Source organism: Lithobates pipiens, unplaced genomic scaffold, assembly GCF_037356315.1.
Source record: "Lithobates pipiens isolate NorthernLeopardFrog02 unplaced genomic scaffold, aLitPip1_a1.2 Scaffold_16, whole genome shotgun sequence".
Taxonomy (NCBI): Eukaryota; Metazoa; Chordata; class Amphibia; order Anura; family Ranidae; genus Lithobates; species Lithobates pipiens.
The window spans coordinates 641,062,751-641,079,034 of NW_027507748.1; the positions used below are offsets into that span (position 1 = coordinate 641,062,751).

Consider the following 16,284-nt stretch of genomic DNA (forward strand, 5'->3'; position numbering starts at 1 on the left):
CCCCTTGTTCATGTGGCGGTGGGGGGAGGGGGTGATCGGGCGCCGCTGGCTCTGCTCTCCATACAAGTCTATTGCTAAGAGCCTGTCTGTTGATTGGCCACCCGCTAGATCCTCTCTCCCCTTGTTCATGTGGCGGCGGGGGGAGTGGGTGATCGGGCTCCGCTGGCTCTGCTCTCCATACAAGTCTATCGCTAAGAGCCTGTCTGTTGATTGGCCACCTGCTAGATCCTCTCTCCCCTTGTTCATGTGGCGGCGGGGGGGGGGGGGGGGAATCGGCCGGTGTTCTGTCCAAATATGCATCTCTCTGTGGGTCTTAGTGCTCACGGAGGGGTGATGGGCTGTCACCCGCCCGTCGCTCCTTTCCTCCCGCAAACTAGCATCTCTGCAGCAGTGTCAGAGGATCTTAGTCCACCAGGTTGCTGCTTTTACTTGTTATTTAATTTTCTTTGGTCAGTGTGTTTATCACAGCCAGCGTTCTGCCCAGGTTTTTTCTGTGATAGTGGTCTTAGGCCGCGTACACACGGGCGGACTGTTCGCCCAACTTTGTTTGTCAAACAGTTTCGGCAAACAGTCCGCTCAAAATTAGCATGGACGGACATGGCCACACACGGCACTTTTTGAGCGGACTGTTTCAGCGAACTGTTTGCCAAACAGTTCGCTCAACTTTTGAAATGAACGGACTTGCCCACGTAAGGCGGAGGCAAATCCGCCCATTTCGAGCGCGTGTACAGGTAGGCGGGGCCCGCGAAGGAGACGTCGCGGGCTCCGCCGCCTGGAATGGACTTAAAGGGGAACCCCAACGCCGAAAAAAATCGGCGTGGGGTCCCCCCAAAGTCCACAACAGACCCTTGTCCGAGCACGCTACCCGGCCGGCCAGGAAAGGGGGGCGAGCGAGCGCGCCCCCCCTCCTGAGCCGTACCAGGCCGCGTGCCCTCAACATGGGGGGGTGCCTTGGGGAAGGGGGGGCCGCGCGGCCCCCCCACCCCAAAGCACCTTGTCCCCATGTTGATGAGGACAAGGGCCTCTTCCCGACAACCCTGGCCGTTGGTTGTCGGGGTCTGCGGGCGGGGGGCTTATCGGAATCCGGGAGCCCCCTTTAAGAAGGGGGCCCCCGGATACCGGCCCCCCACCCTATGTGAATGAGTATGGGGTACAATGTACCCCTACCCATTCACCTGTGAAATAAAGTACAAAAAAAAACACAACACAGGGAAAAAATATTTTATTGCACAGCTCCGGGGGTCTTCCGTCTTCGGGGGTCTTCTCCGGACTCCTCTGCTATCTTCTTGTAGCTCTTTTGCTAGCGGAGGAGTCCGGCTTTCTTCCTCGCCGCCGGCCTCTTCTCCCGACTTCGGGGGTCTTGTCCCCCTCTTCGGTTCTTCTGCCGGGCCACCGCGCCTTCTTATAGCACTTTTGCAGGCGGTGGCCCGGTCTTCTGTCGCCGCTGCCTTCCGTTCTTCTGTCGCCGCCTTCGGTTCTTCTGCCGGGCCACCGCGCCTTCTTGTAGCTCTTTTACAGGCGGTGGCCCGGTCTTCTGTCGCCGCTGTCGCTGTCGCCGCCTTCCGTTCTTCTTCTTCTTCTTGTTCTTCTTCTTCTTCTCCAGGAGATGTTGACACGTCGCTCTCTCCGGCCGGAATGCCAGAGCCGCGCTGTGCGGTCACTTATATAGTGACAATGGGGCGGGGTCACATGGTATATGTCACATGGGTTGGTCACATGGTGACCCCGCCCCCTTACGATGTCATAGTCCCCATGTGACATCAACCCATGTGACCAACCCATGTGACATATACCATGTGACACCGCCCCATTGTCACTATATAAGTGACCGCACAGCGCGGCTCTGGCATTCCGGCCGGAGAGAGCGACGTGTCAACATCTCCTGGGGAAGAAGAAGAAGAAGAAGAAGAATAAGAAGAACGGAAGGCGGCGACGGCGACAGCGACAGCGGCGACAGAAGACCGGGCCACCGCCTGTAAAAGAGCTACAAGAAGGCGCGGTGGCCCGGCAGAAGAACCGAAGGCGGCGACAGAAGAACGGAAGGCAGCGGCGACAGAAGACCGGGCCACCGCCTGTAAAAGAGCTATAAGAAGGCGCGGTGGCCCGGCAGAAGAACCGAAGAGGGGGACAAGACCCCCGAAGTCGGGAGAAGAGGCCGGCGGCGGGGAGGAAGAAAGCCGGACTCCTCCGCTAGCAAAAGAGCTACACGAAGATAGCGGAGGAGTCCGACGAGAAGACCCCCGAAGACGGAAGACCCCCGGAGCTGTGCAATAAAATATTTTTTCCCTGTGTTGTGTTTTTTTTTGTACTTTATTTCACAGGTGAATGGGTAGGGGTACATTGTACCCCATACTCATTCACATAGGGTGGGGGGCCGGTATCCGGGGGCCCCCTTCTTAAAGGGGGCTCCCGGATTCCGATAAGCCCCCCGCCCGCAGACCCCGACAACCAACGGCCAGGGTTGTCGGGAAGAGGCCCTTGTCCTCATCAACATGGGGACAAGGTGCTTTGGGGTGGGGGGGGCCGCGCGGCCCCCCCTTCCCCAAGGCACCCCCCCATGTTGAGGGCACGCGGCCTGGTACGGCTTAGGAAGGGGGGCGCGCTCGCTCGCCCCCCTTTCCTGGCCGGCCGGGTAGCGTGCTCGGACAAGGGTCTGTTGTGGACTTTGGGGGAACCCCCACGCCGATTTTTTTCGGCATTGGGGTTCCCCTTTAAGCCCATTCCAGGCGGCGGAGCCCGCGACGTCTCCGTCGCGGGCCCCGCCTACCTTCACACGCGCTCGAAATGAGCAGACTTTCCTCCGAGCGGGAACAGTTTGCTCATTTCGAAAGTAGCCTACACACGGGCGGACTGTTCGCTCAAACACAGTTTCAGCGGACAGTTTTTCGGAATTTCCGAAAGACTTTGTCCGTCAAACTGTCCGCTGAAACTGTCCGCTGAAAGCCCACACACGAGCGGACTGTCCGCCCAAACACTGTTCAGCGGACAAGGTTGGGCGAACAGTCCGCCCGTGTGTACGCGGCCTTAGTGTTCTGCCAGCGTTTCTGTCATAGCATTCTGCCAGCGTTTTGTCATAGCGTTTCTGTCTTAGTGTTCTGCCAGTGTTTCTGTGATAGCATTCTGCCAGCGTTTCTGTCCTAGCGTTCTGCCAGTGTTTCTGTCCTAGCGTTCTGCCAGTGTTTCTGTCCTAGCATTCTGCAAGTGTTTCTGTCATAGCATTCTGCCAGTGTTTCTGTCATAGCGTTTCGGTCTTAGCGTTCTGCCAGCGTTTTCTGTCATAGCGTTCTGCCAGCGGTTCTGTCATAGCGTTCTGCCAGCAGTTTTTCTGTTTTAGCGTTCTGCCCAGCATGGTCTGTTTTATTGTTCTGCCCAGTTTCTGTCATAGCGTTCTGCCCAGCATTTCTGTCTTAGCGTTCTGCCCAGTATTTCTGTCTTAGCGTTCTGCCCAGCATTTCTGTCTTAGCGTTCTGTCCAGCTTTTCTGTCTAATGCCACGTACACATGACCGGACTGTCGAAAAGTCTGGTCGTGTGTACGCGGCATTCGCGTTCTGTCCAACTTTTCTGTCATACCGTTCTGTCCAGCATTTTCTGTCTTAGCGTTTTTCTGCCCCAAGACTTCTGTCATAGCGTTTTATGGCCTTGAGTTTCAGTCATAGCGTTTCTGCCCCAGGGTTGTGGTCATAGTGTGCTGCCCCAGGATTTCTGTCAGTGTTTCACACCAAGATTCTGTCACAGTGGTCCGCCCCAGCATTTCTGTCACAGGGGTCTGCCCCAGCATGCTGCTCAGCATTTCTGTCATAGCATTCTGCCCAAGCATTTCTGTCATAGTGTTCTGTCCCAGCATTTCTGTCATTGCGTGCTTTCCTGTCATAGTGTTCTGCCCCAGCTTTTTTCTGGCTCGGTGTTCAGTCTCAGTAATTCTGGCTCGGCATGCAGTCTTAGCATTTCGGTCATAGCGTTGTCTCTGTCACAGCGTTGTCTCTGTCATAGCGTTGATGTCTTTGTGTTGCTGCCCAGCATGTCTGTCATAGTATTTCAGCCTTGATGGCATATTCTGGTAGTCCTTTGTCTTCTTTGTTCGTCATGTCCCATCGTGTCTGTCGTGTTTGTACCTGGGTCAGGTAGCTAGGGCTCACACGTCAGGATCTGTCACGTCTACAGATCCATACGGGCTGAGGTTTCGTTTGTTAATTGATTGTTGTCCACAATCTTCTCGCCCGTATACCATACGTCATACGATGCATGTTCATTCACCACATCCATACAACTACCCACCACGGCCTGTGGGTACACTATCCCTGAGTTTCAGTTAATTACCTGTCTCTGTGCTGCAGGTTACTCAGGCTCACTTACCACTCACATGAGGGCAGGGGGGGGTTTTCGTCAGGTTCATTCAAGCGCAGTGGTATTTACATTTTTGCTCATGTTTCATTCTTAGGTAGGCGGGGGGGGGGGGCAATGTTGTTCTCCTGTCTGGTTGTCTGTCACATCTCTAGTTTGTGTTTTAGGTTGGGCCGTCTTGGCATCCATACCGATATCAACCATGCTTGCACTCACTTCCATCAGCCCAGCCGTTGTTGGGGGGCTAGTTGATTGGTGCTGATGTCATTTCGCCACTCGGATCACCCTTGGGTCAGAAGCAATCGCAAATTTTTTCTTCAGTTGATGTCCTGTTGTGTTGAGGCCCTGGTTACCGCCCAGGGATGTATGGTCTCTCTCAGGGTGTGTGCTAAGCCACGTCCCCATGACGGTCCTTGGAGGTTGGGCAGACGCCATAATGATTCTGGATTCCACTCTTGGCTCTGATCTTGTCTAACATATTGCCTGGAGATCTACTTAGGGACGTCAGTCCAGTCGTCTTTTCCGATCCCCAGCCTGTTCCAAGTAGGGGGGGCTTCAGTCACCTTGGGTATGTCTGTATCATGCCATGGGACTATTTCCCCGGGAGGGAATCTGGCCCTCCTTCCTCGGTTCAGGATTCTGACTCAGCTGTTAGGTCTCAGGCTGAAGCATGACCCGATCATATCCTGTAGGGACCAGGGTCCTGTGTCCGGCATGGTTTCTCCATATTTGACAATATTATTGCCATGGTGCATGGGCTTTATCCGCTTACTCCATCACATCCATCAGGTATCCAGCTTTTTGCACTCCTGCTAGTGGTCTTTTGTGTGCCACTCACCATCTCACCCTCTTGGGGGGGGTATGTCTCTGAGCTATTTCACTGGTGTTCGTTGAGGTATTTTGCCATCTTTGCAGGGGTTCCCTGGGCCAGACCTTGTTCCTTTCCCCCCACGTATCCTCTCATTTCACAAGCAGTTCATTCTCGGGTCTGGGTGTCTCTGGCATCAGGCTCAATTCAATCTTTCAGGGGATGTTCAGTTGGGTTCGGGGTAGTTTCGCAGGTTCTATAAGGGGTTCCTTCTCATCACCAGTCAGGAGTCGGTGTGTTCTTTTGTCACAGCGGATACTTTCCGGTTACTTGCTGGATACTTACTGTTGCCGTCCGGGAGCACGCCATTATCCCTAATGGTTCATTACCTTCCTATATTCAAATACAGTGCCTTGCGAAAGTATTCAGCCCCCTTGAACTTTTCAACCTTTTGCCACATTTCAGGCTTCAAACATAAAGATATAAAATTTTTATTTTTTGTGAAGAATCTCCAACAAGTTGGACACAATTGTGAAGTGGAACGAAATCTAATGGATTTTTGAAACTTTTTTAACTAATAATATAATGAAAAGTGGGGCGTGCAAAATTATTGCGATTACAGCTGCAAGTCGCTTGGGGTATGTCTCTATCAGTTTTGCACATCGAGAGACTGAAATTCTTGCCCATTCTTCCTTGCAAAACAGCTCGAGCTCAGTGAGGTTGGATGGAGAGCGTTTGTGAACAGCAGTTTTCAGCTCTTTCCACAGATTCTCGATTGGATTCAGGTCTGGACTTTGACTTGGCCATTCTAACACCTGGATACGTTTATTTGTGAACCATTCCTTTGTAGATTTTGCTGTATGTTTGGGATCATTGTCTTGTTGGAAGATAAATCTCCGTCCCAGTTTCAGGTCTTTTGCAGACTCCAACAGGTTTTCATCCAGAATGGTCCTGTATTTGGCTGCATCCATCTTCCCCTCATTTTTAACCATCTTACCTGTCCCTGCTGAAGAAAAGCAGGCCCACACCATGATGTTGCCACCACCATATTTGACAGTGGGGATGGTGTGTTGAGGGTGATTAGCTGTGTTGCTTTTACTCCAAACATATAGTTTTGCATTGTGGGCAAAAAGTTCGATTTTGGTTTCATATGACCAGAGCACCTTCTTCCACATGTTTGGTGTGTCTCCCAGGTGGCTTGTGGCAAACTTTAGATGATACTTTTTATGGATATCTTTGAGAAATGGCTTTCTTCTTGCCACTCTTCCATAAAGGCCAGATTTGTGCAGTGTACGACTGATTGTTGTCCTATGGACAGACTCTCCCACCTCAGCTATAGTTCTCTGCAGTTCATCCAGAGTGATCATGGGCCTCTTGGCTGCATCTCTGATCAGTCTTCTCCTTGTCTGAGCTGAAAGTTTAGAGGGACGGCCAGGTCTTGGTAGATTTGCAGTGGTCTGATACTCCTTCCATTTCAAAATGATCGCTTGCACAGTGCTCCTTGGGATGTGTAAAGCTTGGGAAATCTTTTTGTATCCAAATCCGGCTTTAAACTTCTCCACAACAGTATTACGGACCTGCCTGGTGTGTTCCTTGGTCTTCATGATGCTCTCTGCGCTTTCAACAGAACCCTGAGACTATCACAGAGCAGGTGCATTTATACAGAGACTTGATTACACACAGGTGGATTCTATTTATCACCATCAGTCATTTAGGACAACATTGGATCATTCAGAGATCCTCGCTGAACTTCTGGAGTGAGTTTGCTGCACTGAAAGTAAAGGGGCCGAATAATTTTGCATGCACCACTTTTCAGTTTTTTATTTGTTAAAAATGTTTAAATCATCCAATAGATTTCGTTCCACTTCACAATTGTGTCCCACTTGTTGGTGATTCTTCACAAAAGGTTGAAAAGTTCAAGGGGGCCGAATACTTTCGCAAGGCACTGTAAATTTGTGTCTTTTTGCCCTCTTTTCAGGCATTCTGACCAGCTAGCCAAGGCACACCTCAGGCCTTGGTTCTTAGGAGTATCGCATTTCCCGCTTGAAGACTCTGACTACAAGTTGAAAGGCTGGCCGTAGGCCAGCCTGTATTTGTAGGAGGAGCCTGAGAGGGCTATTTAAACCTCCTCCTCTGTTAGGGCCAGTGTTGTCGGGATTTCTGGGTTACCACCCACCCGTTCCCCCAGTCTTTTCATACATTCTCATAGTTTAAAAAATCAAATGAATAGGTTATGGCGCCAAACCCACCATATGTATGAATATATAAATAAATGTGCTTGTAGTGACATATCCCCAAGCTTAGTGGTATGAAAAGTGCTAATTAGATCCTGTACGGGTTAAAGTGCAAATGCATCCTAAATATGTTTGATTGAAAAATAAAAATATAATCGGTGTTTTAAAACATCATATAAGTGCCATTTAATAATGAGTTGAACTCCAAAGAATTCATATAAGAAATATTCATATAGATCATAATGAATATTGAATTCTTATATAAAAAGGAAGAAAATTCTTTTAAACAACATAAAGTCACTAAATATGTCATTCAGTGTCCTGATCCAAGATAAAAAGTGAACGGTGCAAATAAGTGCAAGAAAAGTGCAAAAAAATTAAAAGTCAAATCTAAGTTCAACAAATAGTCGTATAAGGACGCATGTGTATTCGCTACACGTATCCAATATTGGTGTTTTGGCTGGTGATGCTGCCACCACAAATTACTGGTACAAACAGTGCAGATCTTCAATGGAAAACATTCATCCCCGGTGCGCCACTCAGTGTTATAATATGTGAATGCTCTCACCAGAACTTACGCCCCTATGGGGCTGGATGGACCTTCACAATGTAAGCCACTGTGTCGCTGTCTGGCTGTTGCTGGTGCACTGGGGAGAGTTTCACTGTTCCGTTCGTATGGACTCCATTAAAGGGTATACATAAGGGAAAACACATCCACAGTGTAATACGTTTTTAAACAGAAACCTTTGTTTATTAAGTTAAAAACTACTCACATTTGGCATTAAAAACACATGCATATAATCTCCGCCGGCCGTCTCTGTCTATTGGAATGGGTGCACGCAACGTGGCCACGCCCAATTATTTACTTATACATTCTCATAGTATTTTGTTCTTATTCTTACATTCAGGGAATGCCCTCTTTTCAGGCATACTGACCAGCTAGGCCAAGGCACACCTCAGGCCTTGGTTCTTAGGAGTATCACATTTCCCGCTTGAAGACTCTGACTACAAATAAAGTTCTGCCCTTATATAAGCTTACCTATCTCTATTGAAAGTGTCCTAAGAAATTTGGCGATTACTGTGTTTGTTCTCGCCGTTCCCTTTCTCTGCCCTCCTTCCTATGTCCCCCCCTCCCCCTCCCCCTATTTCCCTTTCCCTATTCCTGCCCCATCCCTAAGCTTCCTGGCTGCCCTTTTTTCCCTCCTTCTTTTCATACTTTCTTCTTTCTCTTATAATCTCTGACCCCCCCCCCCCCCCCATTCCCTTTTTGGTATGGCAGTGATCATGGTGCTAGTATGGTGGTGATTCGGGCATTGGTATGGTGGTAATCAAAATATAGGTGTAGTTCATGATGGTGTAACTGTGAGCACTAGTGACACTGGAAGAGGTGACAGGGGCTGGCTGCATTGTTTACTGGTGCTACAATGGGTCAGTGATCAGGGACACTGCAGTTTGAGTGTACATGCCCTGTGACAGTCTGCTGTACACTCACAGGCTGCAGAACCGGTTCTCCCTGCTCTCACAGCCAATCTTGGTTCTACTTAAGTCCCCTTCCTCCAGTTTCTCCTCCCTCTTCTTTTTTTTCCTTACTCCTCCATCCCCTTTATGCACTACTTCATCCCCTCTCTGTGCTCCTCTTCCCTCTTCTTTATGCTCTCTACTGTCCTCTTTGTGTATTTCTCTATCTCCTTTCTACACTTCTACATCCTCTTTATCTACTCCTCCATCTCTTTTCTGTACTCTTCCTCCCTCTTCTTTATGCTTTCTGCTGTCCTGTTTGTGTACTCTTCCATCTCCTTTCTGTGCGTCTCCTCCTCCTTCGTTTTGTATTCCTCCATCTTCTTCATGTACTCCCCCATCCTTTCCTTTCTGTACTCCTCCACCCACTTTGTGTGCTTCTCCATCAACTTGATGTGACCTTCCTCCCCCTTCTTCCTGAACTCCTCTATCCTCTTTGAGAACTCCTCCATCTCATCTCTGTGCTCCTCCTCCCTTTTCCTTCGGCCCTCCTCAATCATCTTGGAGCACTCCTCCATGTTCTTTCTGTGCTCCTCTTCCCTCTCTGTCCTGTACACTTCCCTCTTGTTTGTGTACTCCTCCATCCACTTTCTGTGCACCTCCTCTTTATTCTTTCTGTACTCCTCTCTCCTATTTGAATACTCCTCCATCTCCTTTCTGAGATCCTCCTCCTTATTCTGTCTGTACTCCTCCATCCTCTTTGTGTACTCCTCCTCTTTCTCTATCATCTGTTCCTCCTCCTCCTTCCTCCTGCTGTCCTCTTCTTCCATCCTCTTCTCCTCCGCCTCTCTTTTTTTCAACTCCTCCCCATCTGTCATCTGCTTCTCCTCCTCTATCCATTTCTCCTCCACCTCTCTCTTCATTAACTCCTCCTTTCTCATCTGCTCCTCCTCCACCTCTGCCATTTGTTCCTCCTCTCTCTTCCTTCTACCCTCTTCCTCCTCCTTCTTTCTGTCATCCTCCTCCTTCTTCCTAATGCGCTGTTCCAACCATTGATCCAGCCTACTTTTTCTCTCCCCTTCCTTCTACCCTCTTCCTCCTCCTTCTTTCTGTCATCCTGTCATCCTCCTCCTTCTTCCTAATGCGCTGTTCCAACCATTGATCCAGCCTACTTTTTCTCTCCCCTTCCCTCTTCTTCCTTCTGTCCTCCTCCTCATCCTTCCTCTTCCTGCTTTCCTTCTCCTTATTCTTTTTGTTTTCCTCCATCCTCTTTGTGTACTCCTCCATCTCCTTTCTATGTTCCTCCTCCCTCCTCTTTCTGGAGGCCTCCCTCTCCTTTATCCACTCCTCCCTCTTCTTACTGTCCTCCTCCTTCCTCTTTCTTTCCTTATCCCCCCTCTTCTTTCTCTCCTCCTCATTCCTCTTCTTTCTGCACTGTTCCTCCCTCTTCTTTCTGTTTTTCTCCTGCCTCTTCTTTCTGCACTTTTCCACCATCTTATTTCTGTTCTCCTTTTCCTTCTCCTTTCTTCTCTGCTCCTCCTTCTTCTTTCTGTCCTCTTCCCTGCTCTCTAAAAACTGGTCCAGCTTTTTCATTCTGTCCTCCATCTTCATCTTTACCCCCCCATCCCTCTTTTTCTTTCTGATCTCCTTCTTTATTTCCTTTCTGCGCCATTTCCTTTTCTTCTTTCCGCCCTCCTGCTTGCTGTCCTCTTCCCTCTTCCTGCTCTCCTCCTCTATCCTTTTCTCCTCCACCTCTCTCTTCATCAACTCCTCTTTCTCTATCATCTGTTCCTCCTCCTCCTTCCTCCTGCTGTCCTCTTCTTCCATCCTTTTCTCCTCCGCCTCTCTTTTTTTCAACTCCTCCCCATCTGTCATCTGCTCCTCCTTCCTCTTCCCACTGTCCTTCTCCTCCTCTATCCTTTTCTCCTCCACCTCTCTCTTCATTAACTCCTCCTTTCTCATCTGCTCCTCCTGCTTCTTCCTGCTGTCCTCCTCCTCCATCCTTTTTTCCTCCACCTCTCTCTTCATCAACCCCTCCTCCTTTCTCTTCATCAACTCCTCCTCCTCTCTATTCAGAAACTCCTCCACCTCTGCCATTTGTTCCTCCTCCCTCTTCCTTCTACCCTCTTCCTCTGACTTCTTTCTGTCATCCTCCTCCTTCTTCCTAATGCACTGTTCCAACCATTGATCCAGCCTACTTTTTCTCTCCCCTTCCCTCTTCTTCCTTCTGTCCTCCTCCTCATCCTTCCTTTTCCTTCTTTCCTTCTTCTTATTCTTTTTGTTTTCCTCCATCCTCTTTGTGTACTCCTCCATCTCCTTTCTATGTTCCTCCTCCCTCCTCTTTCTGGGCTCCTCCCATTCCTTTCTCCACATCTCCTTCTTCTTTCTGTTTTTCTCCGTCCACTCCTTTCTGTACTGCTCCATCCTCTTCTTTCTGTTCTCCTCTTCCCTCTCCTTTCTGCTCATCTTCTCCCTCTTCTTTATGTCCTCCTCCACCTTCCTCTCCCTGAGCTGCTCCAGCTTCTTCATTCTGTCCTCTATCTTCATCTTTATCCCCTCCTCCTTCTTTATCTTTTTTTTTTCCTTCTTCATTTCCTTTCTGCGCCATTTCCTTTTCTTCTTTCTGTCCTCCTTCCTGCTATTGTCCTCCTTCTCCACCCTGTTCTCCTCCTCCTTTGTTATCTGCACCTCCTCCCTCTTCCTGCTGTCCTCCTCCATTCTGTTCTCTTTCTTCTCTGTCATTTGCTCCTCCTCTGTAGTTTTCTTCTCCACCTCTCTCTTCATCAACTCCTCCTCTGTCATCTGCTTCTCCTCCCTCTTCCTACTTTCCTCTTCCTCCATCCTCTTCTCCATAACCTCTCTCTTCATCAACTCCTCCTCTGTCATCTGCTTCTCCTCCCTCTTCCTACTTTCCTCTTCCTCCATCCTCTTCTCCATCACCTCTCTCTTCATCAACTCCTCCTCCACTGTCATCTGCTCCTCCATATTGTTCTCCGCCTCTCTCTTCATCGACTGCTCTACCTCTTTCATCTGCTCCTCCTCTGTAGTTTTCTCCTCCACCTCACTCTTCAGCAACTCCTTCTTCTCTGTCATTTGCTTCTCCTCACTCTCCCTATTTTTCTCCTCATCTTCTATCCTGTTCTCCACCTCTCTCTTCATCAAATTCTCCTCCACTGTCATCTGCTCCTCCTCCCTCATCCTGCTGCCCTCCTCCTCTATCCTGTTTTCTCCCACCTCTCTCTTCAGCAACTCCTCCTCCTCTGTCATCTGCTCCTCCTCCTCCATCCTGGTCTCTACCTCTCTCTTTATCAGCTCCTCCTCCTCTGTCACCTGCTCCTCCTCCCTCTTCCTGCTGTCCTCCTCTATCCTGTTCTCCCCCACCTCTGTCTTAATCAACTCCTCCTCCTCTGTCATCTGCTCTTCCTCGTGGAAAGCCTAAAAAGAAAAAGAAAGGTGGTAAGTGAAAAGTACAAAATTTAAACTGGAACTCTAGATAAAACTTAGCTAGTTACTAAATAAATGAATATTACAATTTTATATAGTCACATATGTAGCACCCTCCTTGCAAAGGTGCTGGCAAATTTAGCTTCAGCTCATTCTGTAATGGGAGCAGTAATTGTTTTGGCCTGTTCAGGGTCTCACAGGTTGGGAGCTTGTTTCCTCTGACTCTAAATGAAGCTTAAAGAGCTTAGGGCGGGAGATTAAAATCAATTACCCAGAAACCAGCCAGCCAGTCAGGCGGGGCAGTCAGTGCTCAGTATGTAATGGTGGGGCGGGGCAGTCAGTGATCAGTATGTAATAGCGGGGCAGTCAGTGATCAGTATGTAATGGTCGGGGCAGTCAGTGATCAGTATGTAATGGTCGGGGCAGTCAGTGATCAGTATGTAATGGTCGGGGCAGTCAGTGATCAGTATGTAATGGTCGGCGCAGTCAGTGATCAGTATGTAATGGTCGGCGCAGTCAGTGATCAGTATGTAATGGTCGGGCAGTCAGTGATCAGTATGTAATGGCGGGGCAGTCAGTGATCAGTATGTAATGGCGGGGCAGTCAGTGATCAGATGGTGGGGTGGGGCAGTCAGTGATCAGTATGTAATGGCAGGGCAGTCAGTGATCAGATGGTGGGGTGGGGCAGTCAGTGATCAGTATGTAATGGCGGGGCAGTCAGTGATCAGATGGTGGGGTGGGGCAGTCAGTGATCAGTATGTAATGGCGGGGCAGTCAGTGATCAGTATGAAATGGCGGGGCAGTCAGTGATCAGATGGTGGGGCGGGGCAGTCAGTGATCAGTATGTAATTGTGGGGCAGTCAGTGATCAGTATGTAATTGTGGGGCAGTCAGTGATCAGTATGTAATTGTGGGGTAGTCAGTGATCAGTATGTAATGGCGGGGTAGTCAGTGATCAGTATGTAATTAGCGGGGCAGTCAGTGATCAGTATGTAATGGTGGGGCAGTCAGTGATCAGTATGTAATGGCGGGGCAGTCAGTGATCAGTATGTAATTGTGGGGCAGTCAGTGATCAGTATGTAATGGTGGGGCAGTCAGTGATCAGTATGTAATTAGCGGGGCAGTCGGTGATCAGTATGTAATGGCGGGGCAGTCAGTGATCAGTATGTAATTGCGGGGCAGTCAGTGATCAGTATGTAATGGCGGGGCAGTCAATGATCACTATGTAATGGGGGGACAGTCGGTGATCAGTATGTAATGGAGGGGCAGTCGGTGATCAGTATGTAATGGCAGGGCAGTCGTGATCAGTATGTAATGGCGGGACAGTCGGTGATCAGTATGTAATGGCGGGGCAGTCGGTGATCATGTATGTAATGGTGGATGGTTAGTGAGCAGCACATAATGGAGCAGTTAGTGAGAAGTACATAATGGTGGGCAGTTAGTGAGAAGTACATAATGGTGGGGAAGTAAGTGAGAAGTACGTAAGGGTGGGGCTGTTAGTGAGATGTACACAATGGCGGGGCAGTCAGTGAGCAGTATGTGATAGCTGGGAAGACAGTGAGAAGTACGTAGTGGCTGGCCAGTCGGTGAGCAGCATTTAGCATGGGCAGTATGTAGTGGGGGTGCAGATCAGTGATCAGTATTTAATAGTAGGGTGGTCAGTGAGCAGTATGTAGTGGCCGGCGGTCAGTGAGCAGTATGTTGTGGTGGGGCAGTCAGTGAGTAGTATTTAGGGGGGTAGTATGTAGTGGTGGCAGTCAGGGAGTAGCATTTAGGGGGGCAGTGAGTAGTATGTAGTGGGGGCAGTATGTGTAGGATATGTAGTCGGGAAGTCAGTGAAGTAGTATGTAGTGGGGGCAGTATGTGTATGGTATGTAGTCGGGGAAGTCAGTGAGTAGTATGTAGTGGGGACAGTATGTGTATGGTATGTAGTCAGGGCAGTCAGTGAGTAGTATTTAGGAGGGCAGTGAGTAGTATGTAGTGGGGGCAGTACGTAGTGGTGGCAGTTAGCGGTATGCAGTGCTTGCAGTGAGCAATTGCATGCTAAAGGTTTTTTACTTTATTGTATAGAAAGCAGTAAAGCGGATCTCCACCCAAAAGTGGAACTTCTGCTTTAAGCACTCCTCGCCCCCTGACATGCCACAACTGGCATGTCATTTTTTTTGTGGGGGGGGGGGGTGTATGCCTTCTTTTTAGTGGAACTTCCTGTCCCACCTCCTCCTTCCTGTTCTTGGCTGCCTAGGCGACTCCTCCTCTCACCCTAGGCGGCTATTCCCTGCCAGCGATCTTTTGGGACACGTCACAGGTCCCAGAAGGTTAACTGGCAAATAGTGCATGAGCAGTGCCTAGTGCGCGCCCAGCCGTGAAGCATTAAGCTGTCACGGCCAGGTGCTCACAGTTGCTATGATGGTACTGCATGGAGGAGGGGGAGAGGAGCGAGGCTCCGGGCGCCCGCATCGCTGGACTTTTAATAAACAGGTGTCTGTTTATTAAAAGTGAGCAGCTATACTTTTTGTAGCTGCTGACTTTTAATAAACTAAAAAAAAATGGGTGGAACTCCGCTTTAAGGTAAAAATCCTTCTGCCTTTAGCACTACTTTAAAAAGACTTTCCCTAGACCAGAGCTTAGACTGTTCATTGGAGCCATTGTGAATGGAGTGTTTGTGTGGACGGGCAGCCTCTGTACTTATTTGGTTGGAAGCGGTTATAATCAGTGGCCCCTGCGGGGTTAATGCTACCCGTCTTATAGAAGTAAATAAAAAACAGATACTTACTGGAAAAAAGTTATTCCAAAGAACTTTTGCCAATTCATTCACTAAAACGGACAGTAACAGCATTTTTGCGATTTGTGTTTTTCACTTGGGATGAAAATCTCCAAAAACGATTAAAATATCTCAGAACTGATCAACAATCTGCAAAGAGAAGAAAAAAACATGATTAGTTTATTGTCTTATTACTTAACCACTTAAGGACCGGGCCTCTTTTTCAGGCTCTGTGTTTACAAGTTAAAAACATTTTTTTTTTATTGCTAGAAAATGACTTAGAACCCCCAAACATTATACATTTTTCTTCTAACACCCTAGAGAATAAAATGGCGGTCATTGCAATACTTTCTGTCACACTGTATTTGCGCAGCGGTCTTACAAGCGCACTTTTTTTTTTTTGCTTAAATACACTTTTTTGTGTATTATTATTGTAAAAAATAAGACAACAGTAAAGTTAACCCAATTTTCTTATATATTGTGAAAGATAATGTTACGCCGAGTAAATACCCAACATGTCACGCTTCAAAATTGCGCCCGCTCGTGGAATGGTGACAAACATTTATCCTTACAAATCTCCATAGGCGACATTTAAAATTTTTTACAGGTTGCATGTTTTGCGTTACAGATGAGGTCTAGGGCTAGAATTATTGCTCTCTCTCTACCGATCGCGGTGATACCTCACATGTGTGGTTTGAACGCTGTTTTCATATGGGAGCGCTACTCACGTATGCGTTCACTTTCCTTTATTGTACTGTTCCATTTCAGGTTCCATTTCCAGGTTCCATTTCAGTTGTGGGCATCTGAAGCCCTCTAGTGTCAATTTCCTGGATTTCTGTGCAGCTGTTTACCCATCATGCACCATCAAACCTCGCACATACTCAGTAATGCCTCAGGGAGACGTCCTTCTTCCTGACAGGTTGCTATGGCAATGTTGCATTGGCAGAAGTTCCCACCCCGTATGGCAACCTGTCAATCACAACACAGGGGAGGAGACAAGCGGGATTATCCTGGGAATGCTCCGGCATGGCTGGGGGGGTCCGAATACAGACGTGCCTGGCCTTTATTTCTCTAAACTGACTACTCCCTGACTCTGCCTTGTCACTTGTCATTGCGGAACCGTGTAACATTTATCATATATTGTTGCTTGTAAGATAATTGTGTGTGACACTGTCCTTTATTGTACTCTAACTGTGCAGGGAGACAGGCGCTGTCACAATCCTTAGACGATGTGGGCG

The 16,284-nt window shown here is 48.7% G+C and overlaps 1 protein-coding gene across 1 annotated transcript; it reads right to left on the reverse strand.

Moving 5' to 3' along the window:
- Nucleotides 1-8,109: 8,109 nt before the first annotated feature.
- On the reverse strand, nucleotides 8,110-16,284 carry LOC143984024 (uncharacterized). Its single transcript, XM_077484296.1, is given in 4 exon segments — nucleotides 8,110-9,909; nucleotides 9,911-12,277; nucleotides 15,059-15,196; nucleotides 15,775-16,284. Coding segments are annotated over 3 exon segments (3,240 nt in total). The 5' UTR covers nucleotides 15,122-15,196; nucleotides 15,775-16,284; the 3' UTR covers nucleotides 8,110-9,099.